Source organism: Anomaloglossus baeobatrachus, chromosome 7 (genome assembly GCF_048569485.1).
Source record: "Anomaloglossus baeobatrachus isolate aAnoBae1 chromosome 7, aAnoBae1.hap1, whole genome shotgun sequence".
NCBI lineage: Eukaryota > Metazoa > Chordata > Amphibia > Anura > Aromobatidae > Anomaloglossus > Anomaloglossus baeobatrachus.
The window spans coordinates 236067679-236094376 of record NC_134359.1 but is presented as its reverse complement, the minus strand read 5'-3'; the positions used below and the strand labels follow the sequence as shown (position 1 = coordinate 236094376).

Sequence of the window (26698 nt, the reverse complement as noted above, 5' to 3'; positions counted from 1 at the left end):
GAGTGAGTAGGCATAGAAATATGGGAAGAGAGGAAGAGAAGAGAGAAGAGAAGGAGAGTAGTAAAGAGCGAGAAAAGAAAAAAAAAGGGGGGGGGGGGGTAAGGAAGAGAGAAAGGGGTAAGAGAAGAGAAGAAAGAGGAAAGAAATTAAGATGGGCGGAAGAAGAGAGAGTGTGAGGAGGAGGGAATATAGAAATATAAGAGGAAGAGAGGTAACGGAGGGCATACTGGGTGGAAACTGAAGAAGAGAGAGGGAGGTTGAGGAGGGAAATTGGAGAAAATAGCAAAGAAGACTTAGAGGTAGATAGGAATAGAATAGCAAAGATGGGTATGAGGCTGAGATAAAGGGGCTGAGGGATTAAACAAGTAATTGAGACTGAGAGGGGGGAAGAAGAGAGAGGAATGTAAAGGAAATGGAAGGAGAATTTGCAGGCAATCACAAATTATAAGTGACTATCATGTATGGTGACCCCAAAAAACCTTAGTATAGCTCTAAAGACAGAATTCAGCATCCTGAACTTAAGTGCGTTGCCAAATACTGCAAACCCGGAGTAAAGTCCCCTTTTGGATCGCAAGATGCAGGATAATTCAAGATCGCATGACAGTGGTCACGGCGCCGCAGCAGCGTTCTGGCACATGTCCCGCCTGAAGACAGTTCAATCCGGTCCCACCAGCGACGAGTATTCCAGAACTCAAACAGGGCTTAGTAATAATCGCAGTGAGCTCTATCTATATAATATTATTATAATGCAATATACGCTCAGAGCCATGAGCAGTTCTGGGTGCGTATTTCTAATCCCTGCTTAACAGTCCCTGTATCTATTAGCATACATAGATAGATCTTAAAAAAAACAATATTTCTAAAGATCCTTTATACCATAATATGCTAATGAGGCCAGAGACTAGTCGCAAAGGCGTTAGTTCCCTTGGCTAGTTGGCCCCCCTTTAGCATATAAGTACGCCCCTGTAGGTGTGCTAACATGCTAATGAATGCGCAGTGTGAGAGGCATGGTCGCTCTCTGCTGACACCACGCCCGACGCTAGATTTTGAGCTCAGTGCGCATGATTGGAAGTCCTGGACTTTCAGTCATGCGTACTATGAAGCCGGGTGCACACGTCCCGACTCCAAACTGATGTAGTGCGCATGACCGGAAGTCCATAGACATTCTTATCGTGCGTACTAAGCCGAAAACCAGCAGTAACAGTAGAGGTGAAAGCGACCACGCCTCTGATGCTGCGCATTCATTAGCATGTGGGCATGCTAAGGGGGCCGACTAGTCAAGGGAAGTAATGCCCTTGCGACTAGTCCCCAAGCTCATTAGCATATTATAAAGCATCTTTAGAAATATTTTTTTTTTTTTTTTATATATATAAAGTTCTCTATTTATGCTACTAGATGCTAGGACGGTTAGGCAGGGATTAGCAGTATGTACCCAGAACTGCTTGTGATTCTGAGTGCTGGGGACCTGACAGGTTCTCTTTAATTTTTGCCCATTGACCACGCACTGGTTCATTTAAGTATTTAGATGAAAGACCCTATAAAGTGTTTTTTCTTTTTTCTTTTAAATCCCCTTTTTTATATTAATTACTTTTACATTCCTACTCACATCCTGGTGGATTCACCGTTCCAGGTCATGGGATGCTCCTTTCCCTCATCTGGCGACATGCCGGAGCACGTTGTGTACGGGGTTTTCCACCTCTCGGGCTTTCTTCCAATATACATGTTAATCGTGTTACTTTCATGAGAAGTCTAGCGAGCGCTTTCTCACAGAGCTGTGGACAAAAGTTTTGAGGCTGAAAAAGTTTAGTTTTCGGTGCTCTAGTGTTGTTTTTTAGATATTTTAATCAAATATTTTTATGGTTCCAGAAGTACCATTTAGAAGTATCTCATAATTGTTATTGAGTAATCAAATATATATAAAGACTCAATTACAGTGTTGACCCTTATTTTTCAAGACTTCTGGCCAGTGGCATAACTAGAGTTTGATGGGCCCCGCTGCAAAGTTTGGACCTGCGCCCCCCTCTACAGTACACCGACATTCGGGGTACAGGTTAATGATGCCGTTACTCGCTGACACTAGGTTCTTTCCCTCAGCACTCATGTTTCCCATAATCTGAAATCCCTCTTTATATCCGCACCCAGCTTTCCAATGTTCAATGGGCTCTTTCCCTCAGTAACCAGCTTTCCCTTTTTCCCTCACTACCCAGCTTCCCCATGCTCTTCTATACATTTTTCCCTCAGCACGCAGCTTTCCCGTAATTCCAGAGCATAGCAAAGCTGGGTGCTGAGGAAAAGATGTACAGCAGAGAATGGGAAAGCTGGGTACTGAGGGAAAGAGCCCTCTTTCCCTCTGCACAAAACTTTCCCATTCCATGCTTTTCTTTGTTCCTCCCCACTCGGATATAGCTGTCCAAATACTATAATGGCCCCCACATAGTGTTCTATATAGTATAATGGGGCCCACATAACCCTTTCTATATTATAAGGCAGCCACTATAGTCCTTTATATTGTATTGTGCAGCCCACATGCTGTTTAATACACACCCATAGGCCTCTGTTTATAATGCCGCCCCATAGTCCTCCATGTTTTATAATGCAGCCCCATACCATTTAATGCACCCCAAAGGTCTCCATGTACTCTAATGCACCCCTATAGTTCATGTATAAGGAGTCCTTCATATTGTATTATGCAGCCCTCATACTGTTAAATTGACCCCCATAGGTTTCTGGCCACAGTGTACTCACTGATGTAAAAAAAATAAACAAACCCCCAAAAAAGAGAGAACCCATAAACAAGTACTCACCTCACCTCATTCCCCCGCTGCTCCGGTCAGTGTCCCGCACTTTGCAGTCTCAGCTCAGCAGCGCGCAGTTGTGACGTCACCGCGCTCTGCTGCACTGAAACGTCGAGCCCAGGTACAGGGGGAGAAATATGGAGCGCTCTGCTCCATCCTTCATAATTACTTTCTGCGATGACTGGCTAGGGCCCACTGGTGAGAGGGGGCTGGTGACGCTGATGGCATCGGGCCCCCATGACTCATGGGCCCCATAGTGGCCGCGTGGTCTGCTGTTAGACCGCAGTTCCTCTCTCCAGAGGAGAGGAGCCGACTACTTCTCTGCAGGGCTGGCTCCGGGCCCGTAATCCTGCTGGGCCCAGTTGCAGTCGCGATCTCTGCGACCGCTATCGTTACGCCCCTGCTTCTGTCCATATTGTTTAATCATTTTTTTGGATTTTATCACAATTGTTGTGTTTTTGGTTCTCCATCAACGTATTGAAGATTTATCACCAGCTCTTATAGGGATTGACTCCTAGAGCACTTCCTGGCCATGGACTCAAAATTTCAATGTTTTTGCTCATCGAGCCGTGAGCTGTTCTCCATCATGCTGATAAAAACACTGTTCATCACAAGGTTACGGCCCGATCGTTGAGAGAAGTTATTGGAGAATGTTTTTTTAGATCTCCATTCATGGCAGCGTTCTTAAAATTATGTGTGATTTCCCCCCCCCCCCTCCCCTCCCCTTTCCTTAGGTGAAAATCAACCCCTCACATGAATGATCTCAGGATACTTTACTCTTGCCAGATTTCCCAAATATCCTGATGGGAGCTTCATCAGAAAAATAACTTCACCCTAGTCCCCTGCAGCCCAATTCTTGTACAACCTGCAGAATTTCAGTCTGTCCTTTTTTAATTAATTTTTTTTATTATTATTAGATAAATGACTTCTTTGCTGCCTCCAAAAGCTTTTTTCTCATTGTGTGCAGATGCACTGATGTCTGTCTGCTGCCATTCCTCTACAAGCTCTGCAATGGTGTTGAACCAATCCGTAGCCAAATCTTCTTTAGGAGAAGGTCCTTGCACTTACTGGACTTTCTTGGACACCCTGAAACCTTCCTCATAACAATTGAACTTCTTTGAAGTTCTAGATGATCAGATGTATGGTTGGTTTAGGAGCATTCTTACAAGCAGCCATGTCCTTGCCTGTAAAGCCACCCCTAAAAATAAATGAAGCCTATACTCTCCTCCGATGCTGCCACGGTTCCAGTGATGTCTGAACTCATGGGCTCCCTTGAACATGAGTTTAGACATTGCTGGAAACGTGCTGACACTGGAGGGGAGTATAGGCTTTTTTATGGGGGCGCACATGGGGAATGAGAAGGGGTTGTCAAAGTAGTGGACAATACCTTTTGACCTCTGAATACTCATCTAATGGAGGGGAAAACAAATAATCGGAACAAGCAGGAAAAAGTAGGAAAATATCTGCTCTGAAGTCCTGTAGGGTTATGAAAAGTGTATCGTGGCAAATATTGAAATATTCAAAATGATGTTACAATTCTGACCACTGCCATAAATGAATGTGCACATGTAGGGTAAAGCTTGTCGGTGGTACTACCACGGCTCGGGCAGTTTTTTTGGTGAGGCTACATTGCGGAGTATATACTCTTATTATACGAGTATTAGTTCCCATACTGGGGGGAAACTATCTCACCCAACACATCGTTAGTGCCGTGCCCCGGAGACGCCATCCCTGCAGTCTCGTTCTAACTCACTTATTGAGACCAATTAAAACTCTGTTCTGTTTTGTCTTAATTGTTCACTGACAATTAGAGAAGTGTCGGAGACGAGGCTGTGATTGACCTGTAAAGCTTAGAAGCAGTGACCCTGTTCACTTCTCATTAGATTCAATCACAAGGAGCAAGTGGCTCCATTATTTATAATTTTTGGTTATTAGCTAAGCGTAAGAGCCGTTACTTTTTGCTTTTTTTATTGTTAATTTTCTTCTCTTTGCAGGCTCTAGGGTTCTTGTTATGGCTGGTCTGCTGGGCAGATCTCTTCTACTCCTTCTGGGAAAGGAGTCAAAGTATCTCTCGAGCTCCTGTCTATGTTGTAAGCCCCACCGTGCTGGGAATTACTATGGTAAGAAAATTGTAATGAAGGCTCATTCACTGGATTGTGTATTAGAATATTAATATTACATTATTATCTATCATTATAGTAATATTTATTATAATAGATATTATTTATTGTAATATTATTAATATAATTTTTATTGTAATTTTATTTCTATTATCATTATTGTAATTTTTTTATTGTAATATTAATATTATTAGTATTAAATTATATAATTTTATTGTAATATATCATCATTGTAATATTTATTATAATATATTTTTTTTTAATTATTACTATTATAATTTTTATTGTAATATTATATAATCATTATTGTAATATTTATTATATTGTAATAATTATTAAATCATTTATTTTTATTGTAATATTATATAATCATTATTGTAATAAATATATTTTATTTATTGTAATATATAATTTTTATTGTAATATATCTATTATCATTGTAATTAATATATTTATTGTAATATTTATTATTAAATCATATATTTTTATTGTAATATTATCATTATTGTAATTATATATTTTGTTTATTGTAGTAATTTATTATTGTATTTTTATTGTAGTAATATATCTATTATCATTATTGTAATTATTATATTGTAGTAATTATATATCATTTTTATTGTAATATTATCTATTATTGTAATATTTGTTATATGATTTGTATTATTAATATATTTTTATTGTATTATATTTATCATGATTGTAATATTATAATATATTTTATTGTAATTATCTAATAATGATAATACTAATAATAATAATTTGTAATATTTATTATAATTTATATATTTTTTTTTCTTTTTTTTTTTTTTTTTTTTTCTTTCAGCTGCTAGCCACTTTTTTAATTCAATATGAGCGAATAAAAGGAGTGCAGTCTTCAGGTGTCTTGTTAACCTTCTGGATTATAGCTCTGCTTTGTGCCATCATAATATTCAGGTCCAAAGTTCTTCATGCCTTAAAACCGGTATGTTTCTGTGTCCCTAGTACATGTAATCGTATGTATTTATACATTTTTATGCTGCAGGTCAAGGGACATTTTTCAGTTGCTGGTTTCAGGACACGTCATCAGAAAATTACCTGCTTAAAGGGAACCAAGCACCAGGATTTTGCTATATGAGGTAAAGGCAGTGCTATACTGGCACTAGGATGCTGAATACAGGTATACCTGTTTTATAGAAAGATCCGATGCTTGGTTGCAGAAATATCTTTCATCAAAGTTGCAGAAAAGCACCACACTTTGACAGGTGCAACAGGGTGGGCCTTTGTGGGTCAGGTCCTCAGCATTTATTCCTCCTCCAGTGTTCTCCTGGCTTGCCCACTTTTCTTTATTGGAATATCGCACTGCCATTGCTGTTGTTGGCGGCGCATGCACATTGCCACAGTAATTCTGCCTTCATTAACATGGCACTGGAGTCCGCACATGCCCCTACCGCGATCTCTAGTGCCAATTTATTGAAGACACTGTGGTGAAGACTTTGCGAGGCATCGGCGCGTGTGCACTTTTTTTTTTTTTTTGCTTTTCTTTCCATCTGAGCATGCGCCAATGCCGCCCGCAGTCTTCAGTAAAATGGAGCCGGAGATCGCAATATGCGCAGACACCAGCGCCATTGAAGACAGAATTGCTGTGGCAATGCGCATGTGGCGCCAACAACAGCAATGTAGGCATGATATTCAAATAAAGAGAAGGAAGCAAGCCAGGAGGACGCCGGAAGAGGAATTTACAGTGAAGGCCGGCCCCTTTTTCACCCATCAATCAAAGTGCTGTTCATTTCTACATGTTTGATTTAGATATTTTTGCAACCAAACATCTGATCTTTCTATAACTGGTATGCCTGCAATCAGCATCCTAGTTCCTGTATTGCACTGCCTTTTACTTCATATCACAAAGTTCTGGTGGTTGGTCCTCTTTAATGTGGGCATTTTTGTTGAATGTTTGATTGTTGTTTTTGGACATGAGCAGCAATAGAGTGACTGACCCTATTTGTACAGAAGTATAAACTGGGCATGCTCTAATACGGGGGAAGGTCATTGTGAAAGAAGGAGCGAGAGCTGTGTCCATCATTTATTATGAGTGGTGGATACTGTGTTATCTACTGTACATAGTGTTAACTGTCATTGTAATCCCGTCTGTGATGATAATGAACTTACTGAAAAGTCTTAAGTACAGAACATGAAATATGCATGAGTTTAGTTTAAGGCCTAGTGGCCAGTATGAAAATTGTAAGATTAAATAAAATAGAGATGCTGCAGCTTTTGCTGGAGTGTCTTAAAGAATCGCTTACCCCCTCCTTTTTAAATATTTGGCAATATATACATTACCAAAGGACAGACCATAAACGTCTGAGATCAGTGGAAGGAGGATCCCAAACCCTCATTCCTCCTCATGAGTGCAGTGAGGAGACCTTTCAGTAGAGCCCCGATACTCTGTTCGGGGTCTTTGGGGCTGGTGCAGACCCCCTAGCGGTGTCCTTGGTGGTCTCCATCAGTTCTACTGACTTTGAATCGAATGATTGATGATCACCGCAGTGAGGATGAATGAGTTTCAGAAGCCTCGTCCGATTAATGGTGGACCCAGGAGTGTTGTCGAATAGCCTCCTTAAGGCTACTTTCACACAATCTGATTTTATCTAAACGTAAAAATATTAATATGTTGGCAATAATTCCACTGGTTTTTAGCCCGGCGGTGCACCATTACAGGTGTCCTGTATTATGGGTGTGTGGCCCATTACACCATGTGCCCGGCGTGCAGTGCTGCTCTCTGATGTCTCGTTTGTCCCCTCCGCAGGGTGCCAGTATAGATGTGTTCCGGGACGTCACGTTCTACATTTACTTCTTGTTGGTGTTGGTGGAGCTGATTTTGTCCGCCTTCCCTGATCAGCCTCCGCTCTTCTCCGAAAGAGTCAATGATCCTGTAAGTGATCCTCCTTCTCGTCTTACTACCCAATGGGATACAGATCCTGGGCACTCGTTTCTATATTTTATAAGAATTTGTACTTTTTATTTTTTTAATTTTGTGAATGCCATAATGTTTTTTTCAAAACAAAACAATCACTGATCTCGGGGAGACCAGCCAGAGAAAACACTGCCGGCAGCCATCGAGGGCGCTCAAGACAGTGAAATCCTAGGTACGTTGCCCCCTGGGAAATATGAAAATCAAAAAGGTCCGTGGAGCCTCTGTTAGGAGTCTCAACACAGAAACCAGCCAGATATCCCTCCGGGAAGGACCCAGCAAAGGGGTGACTCTTTTTAGGAGACCACCATAACCACCATATTAAGTGGCCCTTTTAGTCAATATCCAACTTTTTGACAAGTTTAAAGATATGACAAGGGAAATACCAAGGCCAGGTATCCATCCACAGACAGCTGTTTCAGGGTATTGCCCCTCATCAGTGTGGAGTAGGATTCTGGCCGGGTGGGAGCAATGCCTAGTAGACCAACAAGACAAAACAATCACTGATCTCGGGGAGACCAGCCAGAGCAAACACTGCCGGCAGCCAACGAAGGGCGATACCCTGAAACGGCTGTCTGTGGATGGATACCTGGCCTTGGTATTTCCCTTGAATATCTTTAAGCTTGTCAAAAAGTTGGGTATTCACTAAAAGGGCCACTTAACGCGCGAGTCTCTCATTGAATCACCCGGCATGGACTCACACTCTCAGGACAGGAGCATCTCAGCTGCATAGACATACGTGCAACCGACCCGCTCCTGTCAGGAGAGTGCGAGTCCGTGTCGGATGATTCAATGAGAGACTCGCGTGAGTTACACTCGAGGCACTCGCAAGTGTGACTCTGGCCTAATAATGTCTGCACTGCTGTTTTTTGGAGGGCGATTGACTGCAGGCTGCATGTGACCCAACAATCAGTTGTGTGGCTGCAGCCTTGTCTATTTTGTCAGAGCGGACATCTGCCCTGATGGAATATCGTTAACGATGAGCTTTAGCCTGCACTTACAGGGAACCAACCAGCAGGATTTTCATATATAAAGTAAAGCCAGTGCTATACTGGTGCTAGGATTCTGAATGTAAGCATAGCTTTTGTTCTGAGATTAAATATTTTATTTCAGAAGTATGTGCAAGTAAAGTTCCAGCAATGCCCTGCTATTTGATTGACAGGTGCAACAGGAAGAGAATATGTAGGTCGGGTCTTTCTATCTATTCCCACTCCTGTTGCCAGCATAGACGTTAATTTCAGAGCATGCAGACAGGGGTGGGAATAGATAGCAAGACCTGAGCCACATATTCCCTTCCTGTTGCACCTGTCAATCAAATAGCAGTGCATTGCTGGAACTTTACTTGCACATATTTCTGAAATAAAACATCTAATTTCTGAACAAAAACTATGCTTACATTCAGCATCCTAGCACCAGTATAGCACTGGCTTTACTTTATATATGAAAATCCTGCTGGGTGGCTCCCTTTAACACAACAATGGAACAGCAACACCAACATACCTGGAACAGTGGCACTGCGGGAGGAGAATACGGTATATACTGTGCTATTATTTTATGGGGTCCTGAGTTTATTAAGCGGGGGGATCTCCATTTGTGGATAACACCTTTCGTAATACACGTTTTCATCCGTATAAACAATTTGCAAAACTTGTTCCCAAATCAAGAATTCTTTTGATAAAGGAGTAAATAACACTTAAGCCGGGAATGTGTGGCGTAATCTCACACTTAAAAGGATTACACTCCTCACCTTCTCGGCTACTGGTAATTACTTGGACTGTCCTTGATGGAATTGATTTGATACCAGTATTATAGCTTAAGAAAATAAGGTTTATTACATAATAAAGCGTATAAATTTACCATCTAGTTTCTCACTTTTCCAAGAGCTCTGCTGGTTTTCATTGAAAAGGAACCTTCATGTCCAGAAAAGGAGTAAAAAACACAATAAGATACAAGCACCCATAAGTATGCACGCGCACATACTTCTGCACATGCACTCATACATACATGCATACACGCACGCATACAAATACAGATACACTCACCACACGTGCACTCATGCAGATGTATTCACATGCACTTGCACATACGCCTACACTCTCATACATATGTACATACACTCACGCATGTACACATGAATGAACATATACACGCACACATCTAATATATAAAGCTGTGTGTGTGTGTGTGTGTCCACTAAAGGAATTTGCACCGTCGCATTTACAATCACGAAATTTTGCACAGACACCCAATGTGACTTAGGGAGCATCATAGACTATGTTTTGACAGTAGCATTTAACCCCGCTCTTTACAGTTAGGCAGGCCGGTTTCACACATCCGGATTTTCGCCGGTTTCACGGATGCAGCGCATGCCAGTACCGTATGATACAGTACAGTGGCAGCGCCGCAACTTCCAGGTCACATGCTCCGGTCACATGACAGCATGTGACCGGCGCTTGTTGCGCTGCCAGTGTACTGTATACACTGTGTACTGGCGTGCGCCGCATCCGTCAAACTGGCGAAAAGACGGATGTGTGAAACCGGCCTTACTCTACAAAAAAAACCTGCCGCCATTAAAGTTAATGGAGCTGCGAGCTACAGGCTATTAATAGCAGCTGTGAGTGGTTGCTAAAGGAACAAAATAAATTGTTAGTATAAGAAGCTTATATGTGAGGTAATAAGGTGTCGGTGGGGAGACTGATAGAGAGAGGGAGAGACTGACATAGCACAAAAAGACAGGGAAAGGGAAAGGGACAGAGAAAGGGAGACTCAGACTAAGCCGGAAAGACTGGGAAAGAGGCAGACACTATGCCGGGTACTACAGCTAGTACATATATAAATATGAAATTGTGGACTCACAGTATTCAATGGGATGGGATGGCATTACTAGTGTGGCTGGGGCAGGAACCCCTAGAACTGTTGCAACCTACAGCACTAGAGAAGCCTCACGGGCGCTGCTTTATCGACATGTTGCCTGATCTAAGCCTTTTTAATATTTTCTTATTTTTTTACCTCCATAGAATCCATGTCCAGAATCAAGTGCTTCGTTCCTCTCTCAGATTACTTTCTGGTGGATAAGTAGGTAAGGAGTAATGTACAAGTAAGGCAGAAAAAGCTGCAAGCATAAAATAGTTGTCAGTTTGGTGTAGAAGTTTTGCTTGGATCTCGGACTCCTTCCAAGCAGCAGTGGAAACGTCTTCTACACAGAGCAGGGACCCGGGCTGTGCACCTACGGCAAGATCTCCTCCTACACGCAGCCGCTCACTTATTTAGGCTGGGTTCACATGTAGTAGTCACTGTGCTTGCAAATGTGGTGTTCATGATCTATTGGGGTACTTTCACAATTGCGTTCAGCGGAGTCCGTCACTATGGAGAATAGCGCAGTCCGTTAACGCACTGCGCTATTCTCCATAGACTTGTATGGATGACGCACTGTAATGCAAGTGTCAACGTTGCATCCGCCGGACGACGCAGCGTCAAAATAACGACGCTCCGTCGTCCGGCGGAAGGAACGCAGCATGTAACTTTTTTTGAACAGCGGAATCCTTTGGATTTCACTGCGCATGCTCTCTCTGGCTTCCTGCACCCGTAACCAGGGTACACATCGGGTAACCAAGGAACCCTGGTTACGTGTGCCGGTAGCCCGACACTTCGGCTCCGCCCCCTCCCACACTCCGTATGTGTACACACACTCTCACACTCTCACACTCTCACACTCTCACACTCTCACACTCTCACACTCTCACACTCTCACACTCTCACACTCTCACACTCTCACACTCTCACACTCTCACACACACTCACACACACTCACACACACTCACACACACTCACACACACTCACACACACTCACACACACTCACACACACTCACACACACTCACACACACTCACACACACTCACACACACTCACACACACTCACACACACACACACACTCACACACACTCACACTCACACACACACTCTCTCACTCACTCTCTCTCTCTCTCACACTCTCGTCCCCCAGCGATGCAGTCCCCGCGGCACTGACGTCCTCAGCCATGGCCCCGCTTGGCTCCACCCACTTTGCACTCCGCCCCCCGCACACATTGTCGGCGACCGAACGATCAGCTGATCACCCGGCGGCCGGCTACTGTGCATGATCGGCTGATCACCCGGCGGCCGGCTACTGTGAGTGATCAGCTGATCGTTCACAATAGTCTGCCGACGGTAAAACTGTAAAAAACCCAAAACTGATTGCGTTGTTTTGCAGCATCTATTGCATTCGTTGTGCCACTATATGCAACACATCCATTGCATCCGTCACACAACGCAATGCAACGGATACCGTTCAACGCAAGTGTGAAAGTAGCCTTAGGCTCAGCTAGGGGGTGTAATCCATGGACTCCATGTACAAAAGTTTGTCCTGAAGTGAATGTACTTTCCCTGCAGGCACCATCTTATCGTATTGGGACTATGTATCAGTAATTGATTGTATTCAGACCCTTGGTAATAGGAAACCAATCTTGTTTGCTTTACATAAGGATATTCTATTTATTTTTTTCTCTGTAGTATGATGATACAGGGATACAAGCGCCCCCTGGAAACCAAGGATTTATGGTCTTTAAACACAGAAGACACCTCGACAGAAGTTGTACCCACCTTGGCCATAAATTGGGAAAAAGAATATCTGAAAGCTAAAAAGTATGTACTTTTTCAGTAAGAATGTGATCAATATGAAAAGTACTGGGTGTTTGTCATTCACCATTCTCTGCGCTTTCCTGCAGCCATCAATCCAAAGGACCGCTGCAGCCAGTCACAGCTGAGCATGGGATTAGCTTTTTTTTTTTCTTTTTCTGCTAGGGAAATTCCTTTATGGGGGAAATGGGTTGCCCCCCCCCCATTTGAATTTACCGGTGAGGCTTTTTAGCCCACCTTGATTAACCCCTTAAATAACTGGATTTTTATATATGTATGTATGTATGTATGTATGTGTGTGTGTGTGTGTGTGTGTGTGTGTGTGTGTGTGTGTGTGTGTGTGTGTATATATAAATATAATATATATTAGTATTTTTCGGATTGTAAGACGCACTTTTCCTCCCAAAACTTTGAAAGGAAAACTAGGGGTGTGTCTTAAAATTCGAATGTAGCTTACGGCGGGGGGGGGGTTGTGTAGAGGGGTCAAAAGAGGCAGGGAGATGCTCCGAGCAATACACTGTGCTGCCGCCGGCGCTGCTGGTCTGTGCGACGCTGGTCTGTGCATCGAGCAGCGCCGCTCTGTTCTGTGCATGGGCTGCTCCCTCCTGCTCGGGTGCTCGGCTGCACGGCTGCTCGGGTGCTCGGCTGCACGGCTGCTCCCTCCTGCTCGGGTGTATGTGTAAAATATATATATACATATTATATTATATTTTTCCTTTTGCTGCCATTACTTAGACTTGCTCTCTTCCTTTATATTGCAGACCGCCATTGAAAATGGTGTATTCTCCTAAGAAGCAAACCAAGCCGCCTGAGCCAGGAGATGACACAGAGGAGGCTGAGGCTTTAATTGTGAAGGCAAATTCAAAAGATGTGAAATCATCGCTGTTTAAAGCTTTATATAAAACCTTCGGCCCTTACTTTTTCATGAGCTTCTTCTTCAAATTCGTTCATGACATTTTGATGTTTACCGGTCCAGGAATATTAAAGTAAGGACTTAAATGTCACCTGCTAACCACTCTGTCAATGCAAATAATACTATTTTCCTGCTGACTGGTTGACACTGCATAGCTGTCCATCATTTATGAAATTAGGTGATAAGACCTTTCCAAGGGAATCTGTCATCAGGATTTTTTGCTAAGTAATATGAGAGCAGCATGAGGTAGGGACTGAGACCTTGATTCTGGTGATGCATCCCTTACTTAAGCAGTGTGTTTTATCAGCAGGAGATTATCACTATAGAGCTAGTTGCCTCTTGCTATGTAGTCCTCCTCCTGTGTCACCTCGCCCTCATTACTGATGCGCTTTCTGCCAATCAGGGATATGGGCGGGGCTATACAGAGCTAAGCATTCTGAGCTCTACTGGATCTACAGCAGAGAAAACTGGGATGCTATTAAAACTGCTCTAAGCAGAGCGTAAGTGACACCTCGCTGGCATCGAACTCCCAGCCTTTACATCTTGGTGCTCTCAGATTACATAGCAAAAACCTGTTGAATGATTCTCTTTAAGGCTATGTGCGCACTTACCGGATTTTGCCGCAGATTTTCCGCGGATTTGCTGCATGTTTCGCTGCAGAAAATGTTCATAACATCTCTGCAGTGAATCACCAGCAAATCCTATGGAGAAAAAAAATCCTGTGCGCACTGGGCGGAATTTGACAGCTGCATGTTTTGCTGCGGGAATCCCACAGCAAAAACAAGTGCATGTCACTTCTTTTCCGCACATCGCTGCGGGATTTCACTCCATTGACTCCAATGTTAATCATGAAATCCCGCAGGGAATAACGCAGACAGCAAATTCTGTGCGGTTCACTGCGTTTTCCTGCGTTATTCCCTGCGGTATTTCGCGGTTTACCTCCGGTAATGTGCATCGCTTGTCTGCGGTTTTGCAGGGAAGTGATGTCATTACAGGAAGAGGAAGCGGAGCAGAGTAAACACAAACACAGATCACAGACACACACACACACACACACACACACATCACAGACACACACACACACACACACACACACACACACACACACACACACACACACACACACACACACACACACACACACACACACACACACACACACACACACACACACACACACAGAACACCTCACAGACACAGAACGACCTCACAGACACAGAACGACCTCACAGACACAGAACGACCTCACAGACACAGAACGACCTCACAGACACAGAACGACCTCACAGACACAGAACGACCTCACAGACACAGAACGACCTCACAGACACAGAACGACCTCACAGACACAGAACGACCTCACAGACACAGAACGACCTCACAGACACAGAACGACCTCACAGACACAGAACGACCTCACAGACACAGAACGACCTCACAGACACAGAACGACCTCACAGACACAGAACGACCTCACAGACACAGAACGACCTCACAGACACAGAACGACCTCACAGACACAGAACGACCTCACAGACACAGAACGACCTCACAGACACAGAACGACCTCACAGACACAGAACGACCTCACAGACACAGAACGACCTCACAGACACAGAACGACCTCACAGACACAGAACGACCTCACAGACACAGAACGACCTCACAGACACAGAACGACCTCACAGACACAGAACGACCTCACAGACACAGAACGACCTCACAGACACAGAACGACCTCACAGACACAGAACGACCTCACAGACACAGAACGACCTCACAGACACAGAACGACCTCACAGACACAGAACGACCTCACAGACACAGAACGACCTCACAGACACAGAACGACCTCACAGACACAGAACGACCTCACAGACACAGAACGACCTCACAGACACAGAACGACCTCACAGACACAGAACGACATCACAGACACAGAACGACATCACAGACACAGAACGACATCACAGACACAGACACATAGAAAGAAAACGGAAATATAGAAAACAAAGAACGTGGGCTCCGCTGCATATTTACCTTCCAGCCGAGGTAAGCACACAGCGGCGGCCTGGTATTCTCAGGCTGGGGAGGGAGAGGGGCAGGGTTAATGTCCCCCGCCTCACTCCCCCTCCGGCAGCCGAGAATATCAGCCGCAGCTGCCCCGGCACTGTCGCATGCATTATGCGGCACTACCGGAGTGTCCTTGGCTCTTCTTGCCGCCGTGTAGCAGTGGCAGCAAGGTAATACAAGGGGTTAATGATGGTGAGGGACCACCGCCATTAACTCCAGGCTTGATCATGGCAGCGTCTATGTGACAGCTGACATGATCAACCCGTAAGTAAAGTGAAAAAAACAGACACCGAAAAATCCTTTATTTTAAATAAAACAAACAAGCCTCGTTCACCATTTTATTAACCCCTCCCGCACCAAAGCTCTGGCGTAATCCACAGGTCCTGCGCTGCTTCCATCCAGCCGCGACTGTCAGACACAGCGCTGAATGAATGCAGCAGACAGCAGAGGTAATTACCGGTCATTTCCCACGGCCGATAATGTGAACTCACTGCCGACCGTGGGAAATGCAGCGATCTGTCATCTATCTATCCCTCTGTCTGTCTGTCTGTCTGTCTGTCTATCTATCTATCCCTCTATCTATCTATTCTTCTGTCTATCTACTATCTCAGAATTAAATGACTTTTTTTTTTTTTTTTTTCAATGTGCTTTATTGCATTGAATGCAATAAAGCACATCCCAACCCGCACGCGGCAAAACCGCGGCAATACTGCGGTAAAACCGCTGCAAACCGCATGCGGTTTTCGGGTGCGGTTTCCTGCGGTTTTTTACCGCGGGTGCGGTAATCTTTGAGAGCATGCGGAATTTTCTCAAGGAAATTTCATTTCCCAGTACGCACAAGGCCTAACTGTCTTTTAACCTGCCCAGTTCCTAGGAAAAAGAGACCTACCTCCGGTATTCATGGGTCCAAAGGCTGATGCCCCCATTGATTGTTAAAATGAAGGGGTAGAAATGTTCAGCCAAGTGTTCTGAAAATGGACTAGGAGACTATACAAAAAATAAGTATTGAACACATCACCAATTGTCTAAGGAAATATATTTTTACCGGTGCTATTGAAATGTATTTTCTTTGTCGCTCCATTGGGAGACCCAGACAATTGGGTGTATAGGCTATGCCTCCGGAGGCCGCACAAAGTATTACACTAAAAGTGTAAAGCCCCTCCCCTTCTGCCTATACACCCCCCGTGCTCCCACGGGCTCCTCAGTTTTTTGCTTTGTGCGAAGGAGGCAGACATGCACAGCACAGCTCCACAGATTAGTCAGCAGCAGCTGCTGACTATGTCGGATGGAAGAAAAGTGGGCCCATATAGGGCCCCCAGCATGCTCCCTTCTCACCCCACTCTTGTCGGCGGTGTTGTTAAGGTTGAGGTATCCATTGCGGGTACGGAGGCTGGAGCCCACATGCTGTTTTTCCTTCCCCATCCCCCTTAGGGCTCTGGGTGAAGTGGGATCCTATCGGTCTCCAGACACTGAGACCGTGCTCCATCCACAACTCCTGGGAGCCTGCTGGATAGGAGCTGAGTATCGTTCAGGGACATGGCCCTGCTACTTGGAGGTACTCTGTGTCCCTGTGAGGACCGCGCACAGCAACACTCCAGCATTGCTGGGTGTGCTAGTGCACCGGGGACCGCGGCGCTGACCGGGTTAATGTGCCATTACACACTCAGCGTCGCTGAGTGTGTTTATGTAGGGGGACTACCGCACTACCGCCGCCGCCATGTTTTAACACTGCGGCGCGGCTGGGACTTGTAGTGCGCCGGGGACTTCCGCGCGGCCGCGCTTTTATGGCAGCCGCGCTTATTACTTGAGTCCCCGGCTTGTACGGCCTAGTGTTTCCTCCTCCCGCCCACAGCCCTGACAGGCAGGGGTAGGGCGGGACGCTGTACAGACGTGCAGCAGTGAGGGCTGGAGCATGCTTTGCATACTCCACCCCCCTCACTGTGCACTGTGAGGCACCAGTTCCCGCACTTTCTGGGTCACGCCCACGGCTCCCTCATCTCCTCAGGACGCCGGCAGCCATTCCTGTCAGCTCCTCGGACGCTGCAGAGGGGGACAAATTCTGGGAGACCCAGGCAGGGATTATGGTGGCCTCACAACCGTTTTAATCGGGTGGTAAGCAGCACCTGTGGTGCTAGCCCCAGTGTGCAGAAGTGTAATTATATGTTTATGATATTTTACACTGTATAGTGCACAGTTGCTTTCTGGCTATATCCCCTATTGTGTTACTCAGGGAAGACATAGCATGGCGCCCACAAAAGGCAGGGGTGCCAAAACACAGGCTTACTATGCTGCCTGCGCCGCATGTACGACGCCGCTACCGGCAGGTTCCACTGACCCTCACTGTGTGCACTGCTCGGCCCCTGCTGCACTTACTCAGCCGGAGCCTCTGCTAGGGGGGGCCCAGGGGGCTCCACCTGCTGACACTGTCCAGGTGACAGGGACGGAGTTTGCAGTCTTTAAGGATAAACTCTCTGAGACTATGGCTAAGATACTAGAAGCCTTGCAGCCCAGACCGGTATCTCAGCACAGGGACTCTGTTGAATCATTGTTCCCTGGCCCCCCTCAGTTGGACCAACAATGTCCCCCCGGGGATTATCATAGAAACCTGGCTGAGGGCTCTGACACAGACCCCAGTCCCAGACCGACTTAGCGAGCTCGCTTGGCAATTCCCTCGACATCATCATATTGTTCAGGGTCTCAGCGAGGGGAATCTCTGGTTGATGACACGGAGGTAGCTGATCAGGATTCTGATCCTGAGGCCGCTCTCAATCTTGATACTCCTGACGGGGACGCAATAGTGAACGATCTTATTGCGTCCATCAATAAAATGTTGGATATTTCTCCCTCAGCTCCTCCGGTGGAGGAGTCAGCTTCTCAGCAGGAGAAATTCCGTTTCAGGTTTCCCAAGCGTACACCGAGTATGTTTCTGGACCACTCTGATTTCAGAGAGGCAGTCCAGAATCACCATGATTGTCCAGATAAGCGTTTTTCTAAGCGCCTTAAGGATACACGTTATCCCTTTCCCCCTGACGTGGTCAAGGGTTGGACTCAGTGTCCCAAGGTGGATCCTCCAATCTCCAGACTGGCGGCTAGATCCATACTTGCGGTTGAAGATGGGGCTTCACTCAAAGATGCCACTGACAGACAGATGGAGCTCTGGTTGAAATCCATCTATGAAGCTATCGGCGCTTCTTTTGCCCCAGCATTCGCAGCCGTATGGGCGCTACAAGCTATATCAGCAGGTCAAGCGCAAATTGACGCAGCCACACGCACTTCCGCGCCGCAGGTGGCGTCCATAACCGCTCAGACGTCAGCAATGGCGTCTTACGCTATTAATGCTGTCCTGGACTCTGCGAGCCGTACGGCGGTTGCATCCGCCAATTCGGTGGTACTCCGCAGGGCCTTGTGGCTACGGGAATGGAAGGCAGATTCGGCTTCCAAAAAGCGCTTAACTAGTTTGCCAATTTCTGGCGACCGATTGTTTGGCGAGCGTTTGGATGAAATCATCAAACAATCCAAGGGAAAGGATACATCCTTACCCCAGCCCAAACCGAACATACCCCAACAGAGGAGGGGGCAGTCGAGGTTTCGGTCCTTTCGGGGCGCGGGCAGGTCCCAATTCTCCTCGTCCAAAAGGCCTCAGAAAGATCAAAGGAACTCTGATTCATGGCGGTCTAAGTCACGTCCAAAAAAGACCACAGGAGGTGCCGCTACCAAAGCGGCTTCCTCATGACTTTCGGCCTCCGCAATCTGCATCCTCGGTCGGTGGCAGGCTCTCCCGCTTTTGCGACACCTGGCTGCCACGGGTAAAAGACCGCTGGGTGAGAGACATTCTGTCTCACGGTTACAAGATAGAGTTCACCTCTCGTCCCCCGACTCGATTCTTCAGGTCATCCCCGCCTCCCGAGCGAGCCGAGGCTCTTCTGCAGGCGCTGGGCACTCTGAAGGCAGAAGGAGTGGTGGTCCCTGTTCCTCTTCAGCAACAGGGTCACGGTTGTTACTCCAACCTGTTTGTGGTCCCAAAGAAGGACGGGTCTTTCCGTCCTGTCCTGGACCTGAAACTGCTCAACAAACACGTAAAGACCAGGCGGTTCCGGATGGAATCCCTCCGCTCCGTCATCGCCTCAATGTCCCAGGGAGATTTCCTTGCATCGATCGATATCAAAGATGCTTATCTCCACGTACCGATTGCTCCAGAGCACCAGCGCTTCTTGCGCTTCGCCATAGGAGACGAACACCTGCAGTTCGTGGCACTGCCGTTCGGCCTGGCAACAGCCCCACGGGTTTTCACCAAGGTTATGGCTACTGTAGTAGCGGTCCTCCACTCTCAGGGTCACTCGGTGATCCCTTACTTGGACGATCTCCTGATCAAGGCACCCTCTCAAGAGGCATGCCAACACAGCCTCGACGCTACTCTGGAGACTCTCCAGAGTTTCGGGTGGATCATCAATTTTCCAAAGTCAAATCTGACACCGGCCCAATCGCTGACATATCTTGGCATGGAGTTTCATACCCTCTCAGCGATAGTGAAGCTTCCGCTGATCAAGCAGCAGTCGCTACAGAAGGGGGTACAATCTCTCCTTCAAGGTCAGGCACACCCCTTGAGGCGCCTCATGCACTTCCTGGGGAAGATGGTGGCAGCAATGGAGGCAGTCCCTTTCGCGCAGTTTCACCTGCGTCCTCTTCAATGGGACATCCTTCGCAAATGGGACAGGAAGCCGACGTCCCTCGACAGGAACGTCTCTCTCTCTCAGGCGACAAAAGCTTCCCTTCGGTGGTGGCTTCTTCCCACTTCATTATCGAAGGGGAAATCCTTCCTACCCCCATCCTGGGAGGTGGTCACGACGGACGCGAGTCTGTCAGGGTGGGGAGCAGTTTTTCTCCACCACAGGGCTCAGGGTACGTGGACCCGGCAAGAGTCCTCACTTCAGATCAATGTTCTGGAAATACGGGCAGTGTACCTTGCCCTGAAAGCGTTCCAGCAGTGGCTGGAAGGCAAGCAGATCCGAATTCAATTCGACAATTCCACAGCGGTGGCATACATCAACCACCAAGGCGGCACACGCAGTCGGCAAGCCTTCCAGGAAGTCCGGCGGATCTTGATGTGGGTGGAAGCCACGGCCTCCACCATCTCTGCAGTTCACATCCCGGGCGTGGAAAACTGGGAAGCAGATTATCTCAGTCGCCAGGGCATGGACGCAGGGGAATGGTCCCTTCACCCGGACGTGTTTCAGGAGATCTGTTGCCGCTGGGGGGTGCCGGACGTCGACCTCATGGCGTCCAGGCACAACAACAAGGTACCGACGTTCATGGCACGGTCTCAAGATCCCAGAGCTCTGGCGGCAGACGCCTTAGTTCAGGATTGGTCGCAGTTTCAGCTCCCTTATGTGTTTCCTCCGCTGGCACTGTTGCCCAGAGTGTTACGCAAGATCAGGGCCGACTGCCGCCGCGTCATCCTCGTCGCTCCAGACTGGCCGAGGAGGTCGTGGTACCCGGATCTGTGGCATCTCACGGTCGGCCAACCGTGGGCACTACCAGACCGACCAGACTTGCTGTCTCAAGGGCCGTTTTTCCATCTGAATTCTGCGGCCCTCAACCTGACTGTGTGGCCATTGAGTCCTGGATCCTAGCGTCTTCAGGATTATCTCAAGAGGTCATTGCCACTATGAGACAGGCTAGGAAACCAACGTCCGCCAAGATCTACCACAGGACGTGGAAAATTTTCCTGTCATGGTGCTCTGCTCAGGGTTTTTCTCCCTGGCCTTTTGCCTTGCCCACTTTTCTGTCCTTCCTTCAATCTGGACTTGAAAAGGGTTTGTCGCTCGGCTCCCTTAAGGGACAAGTCTCAGCGCTCTGTGTTTTTCCAGAAGCGCCTAGCCAGACTTCCACAGGTACGCACGTTCCTGCAGGGGGTTTGTCACATCGTTCCTCCTTACAAGCGGCCGTTAGAACCCTGGGATCTGAACAGGTTGCTGGTGGCTCTTCAGAAACCACCATTCGAGCCAATGAGGGATATTTCTCTCTCACGCCTTTCGCAGAAAGTGGTCTTCCTAGTAGCAGTCACCTCTCTTCGGAGAGTGTCTGAGCTAGCAGCGTTGTCGTGCAAAGTCCCTTTCCTGGTGTTTCACTAGGACAAGGTGGTTTTGCGTCCGGTTCCGGAATTTCTCCCCAAGGTGGTGTCACAAACCACCGGGGGGGTCACTCAGAAATCCCCCGCGCTGGCTACCAGTACGTCACAATCGGGGGGTAACAAGTGGGGGTCACCCCTCCTTTATACCTCCCGACCGACAGACAGAGCACGTGACGCGCTCTCTAGCGCCCCTCTTATAGTCAGGCCAATTATGGAATTGCCCGACAATAAGCAAGGAGGCCGCTATACTACTTATGCCGATTATTGAAGGGTCCCCGGTGAGAGTAAGGTATATATTCCCCCCGACCTCCGCGGGCGGAATATATAAAATCTCCCCGAATCTCACTGGCCTCCCCACAATAATCCTTGGCACAATTCGCTGCCACCAACCGCTTCACGGTAACTATTAGCCGAACACACAGACGTGGGATTCAAGATCGAGATAACAGAACAGCCCAAGATTAATTATATAATTTAATCAGCCTAAAGCACACTAGAACTAAAATATATACAATAGGGAATCTACAGAATATACATATGTCAGAGTACAGTTACAGATAAAGCATGTTTTACAAACAGGTATGCAATTCAATCAGTTACCTTGTGCGTCTGGCCACAGGGGGGCGCTGTAGACCAGGTTTCTAGGAACTCCCACAGATGTTTCCTGCACGTGACCCCCAGCGAAAGAACACTGGAAAATGGCCGAAGTAGGGTTATCAATCTGGGCAAATCCAGGTCCCCTCCTACCTTAGTGACCTCAGAGGGAGCACTGCTCCACCCCTGGCTGGAGTTATGGACAAAATCCACAACATGGAATATGGCCATAACTTTGCCTGGGAGCGTCGTAGGCGGACGCCAATGCTCTCATTGTGACAGTTATGAATTTAGCTACAGAACGAGGGGACTCATGACCTGTCTGCCAGTTCCCCATTGGCTGATATCACGCCTGGGGCATTTCCCAATGTCCTGCTCCCATAAAAAGGGTGTGCCGGCATCGTCCGCATGCGGAGACACCATTTTTATGGTTGCCATATTTATCGGAAATATGGCTTGCGAGATATGAACCATTTTTTACTGGAGTCGTTCTGTCTGGCTACTTCCAGAGCCTTGCTAATTAGATAGCAGCTCCTACTACAGGGTGACGGCAGGGAGTCATCCTGTGTCCATTGTTCCCACACCACCTCATCTCCATATCACAGGACATGGCCATGGAGGTGTAAGTGGAACACTGAGAACAAGAAGGGAGGGGGCACTGCCAGGGAGTGATGAGGGATTATGACTGGAGTCATAATTCATCTTCATATCCCGGGATTTGCCTCACAGGTGGTATCCCCTTTTCATCTCAATCAGGATATCTCCTTACCCTCTTTTTGTCCTCATCCAGTTCACCAATGTGAAAAGGATTTGCACTTGTTAGATCTGGTGAGAGCACTCAGACTCTACATTTCTCGTACGGCGCCCCTGCGCCGCTCGGATGCACTCTTTGTCCTTGTCGCTGGCCAGCGTAAAGGGTCACAGGCTTCCAAATCAACCCTGGCTCGGTGGATCAAGGAGCCAATTCTCGAAGCTTACCGTTCTGCTGGGCTTCCGGTTCCCGCAGGGCTGAGGGCTCATTCTACCAGAGCCGTGGGCGCATCCTGGGCTTTGAGGCACCAGGCTATGGCTCAGCAGGTGTGTCAGGCAGCTACCTGGTCGAGCCTGCACACTTTCACGAAACACTATCAGGTGCATACCTATGCTTCGGCGGATGCCAGCCTAGGTAGACGAGTCCTTCAGGCGGCGGTTGCCCACCTGTAGGAAGGGGCCGTTTTACGGCTCCATTACGAGGTATTATTTTACCCACCCAGGGACTGCTTTTGGACGTCCCAATTGTCTGGGTCTCCCAATGGAGCGACAAAGAAGGGAATTTTGTTTACTTACCGTAAATTCCTTTTCTTCTAGTTCCAATTGGGAGACCCAGCACCCGCCCCTGTTTTTTTGTGTACACATGTTGTTCATGTTGAATGGTTTCAGTTCTCCGATATTCCTTCGGATTGAATTTACTTTAAACCAGTTTATAATTTTTTCCTCCTTCTTGCTTTTGCACCAAAACTGAGGAGCCCGTGGGAGCACGGGGGATGTATAGGCAGAAGGGGAGGGGCTTTACACTTTTAGTGTAATACTTTGTGCGGCCTCCGGAGGCATAGCCTATACACCCAATTGTCTGGGTCTCCCAATTGGAGCTAGAAGAAAAGGAATTTACGGTAAGTAAACAAAATTCCCTTCTTTCATCAGATGTCTGTAGAAACCCATCCAATCCACACAGGCAAAGACCTCAAACCGTAGTTGTCCATTAATTTAGTGATATGTAATAATGAGTAATGACACAGGTAAAAAGTATTGAAGACACTTGCTGAAATTTATTGTAATACTAAATACCAAAACCTTTGTTGCTGATGACCGCTTCAAGATGCCTCCTGTATGGAGAAGCTAGTCCAATGCATTGCTCAGGTGTGATTTTGGCCTATTCTTCCGCACAAACACTCTTTTTAAATCCTGAAGGACCTCTTGGCTCCTTCTATGAAATATGAGCTTTAGTTGCTTCCATAAATTTTCTTTTGGATTCAGCTCAGGTGATCGGCTCGGCCATTCTAGCAGCTTTGTTTTATTTCTCTGAAACCAGTTGCGTTTGAGCAAACTTTAAACTTGCATTTTGCTCAGCAATGAATGTTTGCGTGGTGAGCGTGCATACAGGCCGTGGAGGGGGGAGTGCATTACTTATTGTTTACTTTTAAATAATTGTACCTGCTAATTCCGGGTCTTTCTGTAGGTCTCCACAGATTGGCCTTGGCTATTGAATAACTCTTCTAATATTTAACTTCGGTCATTTACCTTCAATCTTGCGAGGAGCACTTGGTTGTGGCTGATTTATGCTGAAATTATGTTCTTTCGAATTATGGCCCTAACAGTGCTCACTGGACCTTTCAATAGTTTAGAAATTATATAATATATAATAATATTTATTCATATATATAGCGCCATTAATTCCACAGCGCTTTACTTACATTGGTAACACTGTCCCCATTGGGGCTCACAATCTAAATTCCCTATCTGTATGTTTTTGGAGTGTGGGAGGAAACCGGAGAACCCGGAGGAAACCCACGCACACAAAGGGAGAACATACAAACTCCTTGCAGATGGTGTCCTTGGTGGGATTAGAACACAGGACCCCAGCGCTGCAAGACTGCACTGCTAACCACTGAGCCACTATAACCAATTCCATTAACATTTTTTGCAACAATAAGATTGCGAAAATTTTGATACAGCTCTCTGGTTTTACCCAGCATGAATGAGATGTTTCTTGTGTAACAACCTGATAAGACACTTCTTTTTTTTTTTTTTTTTTTTTTCTCTTTTTTTAGACTGTCAGTTGAACCAGCTGATATTATTTCTTTATCGTTCCTTATGGGAGACCCAAAGCATGGGTGTATAGCTTCTGCCTCCGGAGGACACACAAAGAACTACACTCAAACGTGTAGCTCCTCCCTCCCAGCATATACACCCCCTGGTAGCCAGTCCTAGCCAGTTTTTGCTTTGTGTGTCAGGAGGATCACACACACACATGCATCCGCTTTTGATTTTTCATTTTTTCTAAAGATTTGGAAGAAAAGCGGGTCCACTGGACCCCCGGCATGTCCCTTCTCACCCCCCTGGCGGCGGTGCTGTTAAGGTTGACTTCAGGGCAGGAGCCCTTCATGCCGCGCTCCTTCACCATCCCTTAGGGGCTCTGGCTTGAAGTTAGAGCCAACACGGTTCTCACTGCCTTGCAGGAGACCGGCTTCCATCCGCAGCCCTTGTGCAGGACCCTGCTGGAAGGAGCACTGAACCCCCACCCCACCAGGGACTGGGCCCTGCGTCTCAAAGCTAAGTATAGAGACGTTATTCAGAGGGTCCTTCTGCAATGTGGGGCACTTTTATTGGGGGGGGACAGTGATTTACTTTGATAATGCTGCTTTTTACTGTGTTTCCGGCCGGTTCCACGGTTTTTACTGGGAACCGCGCCGATGATGCCTGATTGTCGGCCGCATGCATAACTCTAGGCCCCGGCTTCAGCCGCGGCCTAGTTTCGTTTCGTTCCCCTGCATGTCAGTCATGCAGGGGGACACTGCAGCGCCGCCCGCCGGCCGCTCTGCACAGGGGAGGACACTCCTATCTGAGGAGATGATTCCCTCCCCTGTACGTCTCCTTAGCCCTCCGATTCCCGCTCCTGGGTTAACCCCTGCCCCCCCCCCCCCTCACTCTGGCGCCATTTTCTCAGCGTTCTTAATACACTGGTCGGCACTGGCTGCTCTGCAGTGCAGAGGGAGTGAATATCTGGCTGGGGGTCCAGGCTTGGAATCCGGGGGCGCACATAATAGCGGCCTGATAAGTCACAACCTTTGGTTGTGCACTTTTATGCACTCTCAGGGCAGTCTGAAGGAGTTAATTCTTTATTATAGAACCCCCTCCTCAGCAGCATGGCTCACACTAGGAGCAAGGCTCCAAGGCTGTACACTACATGCTCTGCATGTAAGGTCATATTGCCTGAACCGGCACAGACCACACACTGCAATGGTCTAATGTGGTGGTGCCTCAGCCTGGAGTCTCCCCAGGCTGAACCCCTGTCTTGGGTAGCATCTTTTTCCAATGCTATTTCCCAGTCCTTTGCAGACTCCATTGGACAGTTGTCTCGGACGCTGCTAAGCATGCATCAGCCCCCTTCTCAGGGTGCCTCTGATGCTCCAGCTCGCTCTGCAGAGCTCACAGAGTCTGTTTCATCTAATCCCAGACCCCGAACGGGGACGCAGGGACTCCTCTCCTTCCTCGCCCCACGGCTCTGCCTCACGGGCCGAGTCACATGGCGAGGAGGATACCCTTACTGTGGGCTCAGACGCTTCGTCTCTGTACCCCATTGATACCGATGGTGATGCAGATGTTAGCGTTTTGATAGCGTCCATTAACTCCGTTCTGGACCTTAACCCTCCAGTGTCAGAGTAGGAAAACATCAGTTTATCTCACCTA

General features: G+C 47.1%; 1 protein-coding gene across 1 annotated transcript in view; it reads left to right on the top strand.

The window, feature by feature from the left end:
• The window catches only part of LOC142245330 (multidrug resistance-associated protein 1-like), a 261385-nt gene that overhangs the window by 72547 nt on the left and 162140 nt on the right, over positions 1-26698 (top strand). The window contains exons 3-8 of the mRNA XM_075317960.1: positions 4790-4915; positions 5742-5879; positions 7701-7826; positions 10883-10944; positions 12417-12548; positions 13304-13528. Coding sequence (XP_075174075.1) covers positions 4790-4915; positions 5742-5879; positions 7701-7826; positions 10883-10944; positions 12417-12548; positions 13304-13528 — 809 coding nt within the window. The remainder of the gene's footprint in view (positions 1-4789; positions 4916-5741; positions 5880-7700; positions 7827-10882; positions 10945-12416; positions 12549-13303; positions 13529-26698) is intronic.